A 9222-nucleotide genomic window follows, 5' to 3' on the forward strand; every position below is an offset into this window, starting at 1 on the left:
AATAATGGATGCCTAAAACACGCGATATGAACGGCTAAAGGAAAATCCTTCAATTTAGAGGAGTATATAATAAAAAAGCTAAGCTTATAAATACTGTATATTATCTTAATAATACAATAATAAAAGTCAATATATGGAAGTAAAAATATTACTTTTACTATATTTGTAATTATAGTATAGAGAAAACTCGTAGAATATAATTACAGTAGAGCGTCGATAAGTGGAACGTCGGTAAGTGGAATGGCCGGAAAGTGGAACGATTTTCAGTCGGACTGTGTCGTGCTGAATCGAATGTTTTTGATACTAAATTTACTTCTAAAGTATAATTTTCATGTTTTTTATATTCTTTAATATGTTTATTTTGTTTGTACAAAATGCAGAAATAATTTTTAACGATACGATAGCCTCGATGATTATTATAAAAATTTTCGTTAGGCTTAAAATCGACGAAAATTCAACACGAAGCGACACGCAACGGAGAAAAATTCAACAGGAAGCGATACGCAACGGAGAAAAATTTGAACATCGGACAGGTTAATGTATTTTTTCGTACAAAATCGGAAACTGGAACAAATCATTAACTGGAAGGACCCCAGTCCCCAATTGGTTCCACTTTTCGACGCTCTACTGTATTGTCTTTATATTGATATATCACGTATACACCGTAATAGTACTGTCGCCGTAAAAAGCTTCGCTAACCGGACCTCCACCGCAATCCGGGCGCAAACGCAAATAAGTCACGTGATTAAAAGCTTTTACGGCGAGGGATTTTACGGCTGTTTTACGGCTAGTGGAGTCGCGGCCTAAGAGTGAAAAAGAGAATTGTAACGAAGCTTTGGGGGGGGGCGAGCCCGAGTAGACAAAAGGTGATAGCGTCAAGAAAACATGGTTTGCTTTAATACGTGCAATTGATGATAATTTATTTGTGATTAAACGAAATAAAATTAGAATTGTATTAATAAATCTAATTTTCTTTACTTTAAAGATCAAAGTCACATCTCTCGTCTTATATGAGAGATCGTCTTATACGCGAGTAAATACGGTATTTTTCGTATAACGTTTATTCAAAGAAAATTATACAATATACACTGTTGAGGAGCGTGAATCATCATCATCTTTTCTTCTAGCACGGAATGAACCTACATTTGGAATGCGAATTTTATTTGCTCGTTATGCGAGGTTTCACTGTATACGTTTTCACCATATTCAGGTGCTACAAGATGCACTCTTTTCTCTTTTTCTGGCATACACATTTTACTGTTTATGGAGATCGACTCTACACCCTTTCTCGTCAATATTGTATATCAGGTGGGGCTTGTTGAAAATATCTAACCATGAACATACATCCTTCAGCTTATCAAATTAGTTGCTAACAACATCTATTGAAAGTTTGAATCATCTTCCCCATAGACATTATAATTTTTTTTTCTTTTTGCTGTTTGTACAGCGTTATATCCTTTCCGAAATTCATAGAGTAACATGCCAGATATGCTTTTTATCTGAAGACAATTCGACTCGATTTTATTCAAACAAAGTATAAAGTAAGAAGTTTATTTTAAACTTCTAAACAAAGAATACAATATCTCTATCAATAATGTGTTAAATTTCACGACTGTTACAATTAAATCACACAACTATGTTTAGTAACGACAGCTGTTAAAAATAGGCAAAAACTTTCTATTCAATTCAATATAATTTTTACTTATTAACTATGGAACCCGAAAAGAGTTTTGAAACAACAAAGTCTAAAAGGAAAGTTGTAGTATCGACAATGGAAATTTTAAAAGAGACTTATCACTAAACTTGATAGCAGTGTATACGTGTAGCAGATTTGGCGGTCATGTCCGGATGCCGATGTCGACGGTGTGCGACCAGTAAATGCAATTTTGATTTTATTATACATTATTTACGTATTTTATTTATTGTTTTTAACTTTTAATTTATTATTATTAGAGTCTGTAATGGTTTTCATGGTCTTCAACTTTTTTAATTAGCAGTTATATATTTTTATAATTGCCAAATTATTAAAACTAAAAATTAAAGTACAGTAGTTTGTTATGTTATTAATTCACAACCATAAATCTACCTAGCTTTAATAATAGCGTTTTTCCTCTTTTTTCAATTTTTTTATTCATTAACAAATCCTGTATAATCCATGTACAAAAATATATGTTTATTAAATTTATCCCTTAATAAATTTCCTGAACGTTATAAAATATTAATAAAATAAAAAGAAATTCAAAATTTGTTTTGTTACGCAACCAGAATTATTAAAATGAAAAATAATAAATAATAAATAATTGTAGTGTTTATGAAACCGTGCCGGTGCTTATTCTGCAACTTGAACACAAACTATATGGTGTATTTTCTCGGACACATGGCAAATTTCATCACTAAGTTTTCTTCAGTTGAAAATATTCTTATAGAAATTACATAGTGTAATTTCTATAAGAATATTTTCAACTGAAGAAAACTTAGTGATGAAATTTGCCATGTGTCCGAGAAAATACACCATATAGTTTGTGTTCAAGTTGCAGAATAATAAATAATTTTAAATTTAAAACGTTATCATTTTTTGTAATTTTGTAATTTTTTGTACGCTTGGGCTTGGAAGAAATTTTCTGTTCTGAAAATATTCTGCACCCCTTTTCATAAGTTCTATTACACCACATTACTTCTAGCTGCCTGCATACGGCTACAGTTAATCAAACATATTATCAGCAAAAATATCAACAAGGCAGCCAAGAAGGCAAAAATCCTGACTTTCCCATGACTTTTCTCGAACACTAATGAAAATCCCTGACTTTCCAGGTGCGTAGGAGCCATTCACTAGTTACGCTTTCACGTATTTTTTTTTCTGTATTTTTTTTTTTTTTTTTTTTGCTTTACTCACTATAACATTAATAAATATAATAATAATCATTTTAATGTCTTTAATAATAAAGTATTTTCGATTCGGTTAGTTTGAATAACAAACTTATCATAAACCATTTTTCAATGAAAATTTTGCTGACATATCCAACCAGACAGCTTTTGTTGTTTTTTTTTTTTAGTATAACATTCTTATAATTTGGATCCAATTTATTATATAAGCGATAATATTTTCTTACTTCTACAAATGCCTCTAGTAGAAAGCGCGCCACCAATTTACTTTCTTCCGTCATTTTAAGTTTCCCACTGACAGTTCGAATGGTATATTAATCTGCTGTCACTGATTATTGTGAAACAGAAACGTTAGAAACTGAAAACAGCAAAAAGTGGCTGTCTTCAATTTCGGTGTTTTTATGACTGGAGTCGCCTTTAATTAAGAAGTCAAAAATCACTAATAACTTCCAAGTTCGAGAATAAATTAATATTAACGAATCATAAATTTCTGAAACGAAATTGCAAAGTACAAAAAGGACTATGAAAGATTTACTTTTTTATACACCTATTTTTTAATAATACTTTTCTGAGATTTTATTAGTTTTAATAGAAAACAATACAGTTGTAATGCCAGTAAATGAAGGAAACTTAAAGTTATAAGGACACTTCAGAAAGAAAATTTTGTACTCATGAAATTCAAATGATATAAAATAAAGTTTAAATTAAGTATTACCGGTATATTATTTTGCATACTAAAGTACTAATTAACCAACTTATTAATTTTAACATCTACATTATTTAGTTAGTGAAAATATAGATAAATTCATCAAAGAAAAAATCAGCTGACGGCCTATGTATCAATAAAATATATTAAGTATTCCGAATAAAATTTTAAATCAAGAATAAAAAAAGGAAATACTGTATAATTATCTTACTCTTTGCGTTCTTGATACATCAGATTTGAATTTTCACTAGGTTGGGTCGATTTATACATAATAAAATACTACATATAAAATGTTATGACGATTTCGTATTTTAGAGTAACGAGTTTTCAACGCTGGATGTATAGTTATCTTCTCAATAAATTAAAGTCTGCAAAACAATACTTTCGACCTGTTAAAAGCAGATATGCACACATATCTCGTACAAGTAGAAAACGATTAGATAAGCATTGCATATATATTTCTAGCTGAAAAGTAATATGTATTTATGCACAAAATACATGCCTATATTACAATATCCCTCAGATCACCGTGAAATATTTAATGAGGAATATTTTTTACAGGTTATTATATTAATTTAAAAAAGCCGACATTTAAAGAGAATAAGAATTTAATTAACATTTGATATTTATTATAATACAAAGTTTAACTTATATACTAAATATGTTATAAATTAACTATTTACATAAGAAATGAGCATAACCACACATTTAACATATTATGCACACATTTCTATGTACTACGACAAGTAATAAATTACAAAGTTGTTTTAACTACTATCTAATCTTATTTTAAAAATGTCATTGAACGAAAAGCAAATAGAAGACAATACAGTAGAGACTCGTTAATCGGAACCCCGGTAATCAGAATCGCCGGTAATCGGAACGATTTTCAGTCGGACTGTGTCGTGCTGAATCGAACGTTTTTGATACTAAATTTACTTCTAAAGTATAATTTTCATGTTTTTATATTCTTCAATATATTTATTTTGTTTGTACAAAGTGCAGAAATAATTTTTAACGATACGATAGCCTCGATTTTTATTATAAAAATTTTCGTTAGGCTTAAAATCGACGAAAATTCAACACGAAGCAACACGCAACGGAGAAAAATTTGAACATCGGACAGGTTAATATATTTATTTGTACATAATCGGTAATCGGAACAAATGACTAATCTGAACAACCCCAGTCCCCAATTGATTCCGATTTTCGGTTCTCTACTGTATTTTTATTTTTAATACGAGTTTTGGGTGTACTATAGATTATTATCTATGGAATTTCGGAACTTTGAGTATATATCTGAACTGACGGGACCGAGACGAGTTCAACGATACCCTACTTTTGGACCGGAGACGAAAAATAAAAAAGTTATCATACTTTTTCACTTACCATACTTTTTTAATGCTATCATGAAGACGGCACCATAGTTGCTAGTACTGCCATCTTGCGGTAAAGTCTGCAAACCGTGACGTCGGACTACGGTCATCTCCAGTAGGGTTAAACACGTGATACGAGAGCGGAGAGAGCGACGCGACTTCCGATCATCGCGCGATCGCCATTTCGGTTAATGTTACTTATGGCAGCGAACATGGCGGTCCGACTGACCTCTCGTATGGGCGCCACCACACGCCGCCATGTGCTAAACTAGTGATCGATTCACGGTAGTTCTTGAACGAAGTAAATAAAGGGGGGAAACGTCTACTAAAGGCAATTTTAACGGCAAGCGACGGGACTCCCGATCGCGATAGCGAGGCCGACTTAGCGGAGAGCAACGCTACTCCCTATCATCGCGCGATCGCCGAAAAAAAGTATGATAACTTTTTTATTTTTCGTCTCCGGTCCAAAAGTAGGGTATCGTTGAACTCGTCTCGGTCCCCTCAGTTCAGATATATACTCAAAGTCCCGAAATTCCATAGATAGTAATCTATAGTATCCCCGAGCATTATATGTCGTATTTCTAAATACTATATTGATATAAAAAAATTTATTACTTATATTAAAATTTCATATGATCAATTGATACAATGATCAAATATCTAACAATTACATATTGCAAATTTATAGAACGTACTGATCATGTGCTCTTGCTTTTTTTTTAACTCTTTCTGCCCTGTGGGCACTAAGAGGGCCTCTTTTAGAAGGCCCATTATGGGTTCGGCCAGGCCCACAATGGGGCGACCGGGTGGTGAGGGACGGGGCCCGACATATCCGAACGGACCACCCCCCGAAAAATACCTGGGGATTTTCGATCCGTTCGGGTTCGATCCCGGGTCCCCCAGAGCAGTAGGCTGCCACCTTGACCGCTCGGCCATCCGGCCGTCATGTGCTCTTGCTATTCTCGTAGGAGAGTAATAGCTTAATATATTCCTCACTTATGAAAATCTGTTATTGTATGTTGCACGGTGATCTGGCAATATCCAAAATGTCTCGTGGACGCGGAAAAAAGAAAATGGACATCCACCTACATATCTGTACAGCTAAAATTGCTCGGAACCGGAATCCGCAATAAAAGTGACTGAAGTGTGTCTCTAAGTAGCGTTCGACCTCTGGAGTGTTCGAAGTATGAGGTACCAATATATTGGAACGTAGAACACTTAAGGACACAAAGGCGCATTAATTAACTTAATTTAAACTTGTCTCGTCTACTAGTACTTTATCAATTAATAGGACTTACTATACTGGATTTATGGATGCAGCAATTAGGTCTTACAGATCAGAAATAATATTGGTGATTTAAATAAACATTATTATTTCTGATCTGTAAGACCTAATTGCTGTATCTATAAATCCAGTATAATAAGTCCTGTTAATTGATAAAGTACTAGTAGACGAGATAAGTTTAAATTTAAAGTGAAACATTTAAAATTCCATATGTTTAATGGAATGGTTGCAATTTCAATTAATAATAGAAATAAGAATAAATAAAAATAAAGCATAAAATAAATAATATTAAAAGACGTGTGAATGACATACAAATTAAAATTATGATTAATTGAATACATGTTAGACGGCGGTCAGAATATAACTCGTATAAAAAAGCTTCCCACTAATCAGATAATATTTCTACAGAGCAAATAATAATCACATAATAATCATCTAAATATTTAAACAATTAATATTCTGAAATACAAATTAAGACAATAAGTAAACCGAAATTAGATTAAAATAAAACCGTTTTTTAATTAATAAAACTTTAATAGCATATACTTTGTGTATGGATTTATAATGTAGAAATGAAGTTCACTAAATTGCACAACAACATTGAAATGAATGGCCCTACCCTTAATGAACGAACACAGCGAGATTAAAACAAATAAAAATCCAGCAACGTAACTTTTCTGACAAAACATTTAAAATTGTGTGTGGCGCCATTTGTTACAACATTTTATCAAATGACATTTTATTATTATTATTTATTATAAAATGGCAAAAAGCTTAATTTTGCGGACAGAGATAAATTTTTATAAAAAAGTTGTAAATGCTAATAACAAGTAAAATCATTAAATTCGATCCCACTCGAAATATGACACATGGCCCTCCTCCATCTCACCACACAACTGATCTTTAACTATCAAAATTTAACCGCATTAATGCCTCTTATATAAAAACCTCCCTTCAAAATTTCAGAAATTTTCGAAGAAAGGCACAGGATTTATTAAGCTTCAAAGTGGTGAACAAAATCGTGCCTCTACCACACACACACAAACACACTAACATCCATACATACAAAAACAAAACTATTTTTTTTTCATTTCTCGACATTCTAAGTTTCCTTGAATCTAAAAATATAAAATTCTTGAAAGGGGTCATTTTTTGACCGACGCGATCGGTCAAAAAATGACCCCTTTCAAGAATCCTTTTCCTGTTATATAGGCCTATAACAGTCCTACTTTTATCCTACTTTCCTGTTATATAGGCCTATAACAGTCAGAAAAGTAAAATGGAGATCGGAAACTTTAAGCTACTGTGCATAATTGGAGCATAGAATATTTTGTTATCGTAAATTAAAAGAAGATATTTTAATTTCTTTAATAAAACAATAACTTTTTGCTGAGATGTATTGAATTCTTATACTGTATATCATGTAATCATAAATAGGTGTAAAATCCCTTAATGTAATGATTTGGATATTTTAGTTATGACCTTTTATATAATGCTATTTTGATTGTTATAAACTATTATACTTAAATAATATATCACATATATAATTATTCCAGTCACCCTACTTCTGCAAGAGAATTTTATACGAACGTAATGATTTATCAATACTTCCTAAATGTTGCCCTTGTGATACCGAACGAGGTAAAGTTTAACAATGTCTGCTGCTCATCATGCCGTTTCGTAGTGACTTTGAAAATATATTTTCCTGTCTATGAATCAGCTGCTGCAACAAATTACCGATTACAGATACAAACACTTAGATACCACACTTATCTTTTGTATTATCGTTGTTGATAAATAACGGAATTTAATAAGATATTCAATCGTTAAGTAGTTTCGGTTTCGAATATTTAGAACACGTCTAGATTATTGAAACTATTTATAAAATACTTTTTATAATTTAACTTGTAACTTAGTCTATTTATTAAAATAGATTAAGTTACAATTATAGAAAACTATAACTTCGAAGTTATCGACTAGTCAAAAATGCAATTAATCTATTTTATAAATAGACAGAGTTATAAATTTGTCAACTAGATCAGATACATAAAAATTTAAATGCTTATAAATGTAACAAACCTTAAACGAATCGGTTGAAAAAATAATTCATCGTCCTCTTCGTCTGTTCGAAGTCGCAAGATCTCCATTTTAAGATATCCCAAGTCATAAAATAAGCATTCCTCACTGTGAAACAGCTATAATAAAAATTTAAACAAATAATTAATAAAAACAATTTTTTAACTTAAAAAATTAATAAAATGAAATTGAATTATAAATTTATACATAAATTTAAATACAGATATTTAAAAAAATAAAAGAAAAGAGAATACTTACCCAACTTAAACTGATTTTTCAAAAGCTAGATTATGCAAATTTGCAAGCAGAACTGTTAACTTCTATTGGTTGTCATTATTGAATGTTGACGGTTGTTAATTTGTAGCGCTAAAACAATATTTTTTAAAACTCTTTTGAACAGCCTCTGGGCACTGAGAAAAACTGTTTAATCAACCCCATGGATTCGGTCAGACCCATAATGGGGCGGCCGGATGGTGAGAACAGTCGCGCGTTATCCTATGGGAAAAACGGACAGTTGCATGGGGCCCAAACCAACAGGGTTTTCAAACCAATCTTTTACAAGAAAATATTTTCACCAAAACATTCCCCCGAAGAAAACCGTCTGAAGTCAACACTAATTTTTTTTTTTTTTTTTGCTCTTTCCGACCTTGAGCACTAAGAGGGCATCTTTTAGCAAGCCCAATATGACTTCGGCCAGGGTCATAATGGGGGGCTGGGTGGCGAGGGACGGCCCGACATATCCGGACGGACCACTCCCCAAAAAATTCCTGGGGAATTTTCGACCCATTCTGATTCGATCCGGGGCCCCCAGAGCGGTAGGCTACTACCTTGACCACTCGGCCATCCGGCCAGTAGACGCTGTATACGGGCTGTAATTCAAATTCTGCCTGATTCAA

The 9222-nt window shown here is 32.2% G+C and overlaps 1 protein-coding gene across 2 annotated transcripts in view; it reads right to left on the reverse strand.

Annotated features, from left to right (window-relative positions):
* Window positions 1–8445, reverse strand: part of LOC136979196 (neprilysin-1-like) — a 136965-nt gene extending 128520 nt beyond the window's left edge. Inside the window, exon 1 of one of the 2 annotated variants that reach the window (XM_067275142.1) lies at window positions 8330–8445. In XM_067275142.1, coding sequence (XP_067131243.1) covers window positions 8330–8397 — 68 coding nt within the window. In that variant the 5' untranslated portion in view covers window positions 8398–8445. Of the gene's footprint in view, window positions 1–3800; window positions 3991–8329 lie in introns of those variants that run through there. The other variant, XM_067275149.1, reaches the window with a different exon arrangement.
* Window positions 8446–9222: the final 777 nt, after the last annotated feature.

The sequence above is a fragment of the Centruroides vittatus genome, unplaced genomic scaffold, assembly GCF_030686945.1.
Source record: "Centruroides vittatus isolate TY-2023 unplaced genomic scaffold, ASM3068694v2 contig_1154, whole genome shotgun sequence".
Classification (NCBI taxonomy): Eukaryota; Metazoa; Arthropoda; class Arachnida; order Scorpiones; family Buthidae; genus Centruroides; species Centruroides vittatus.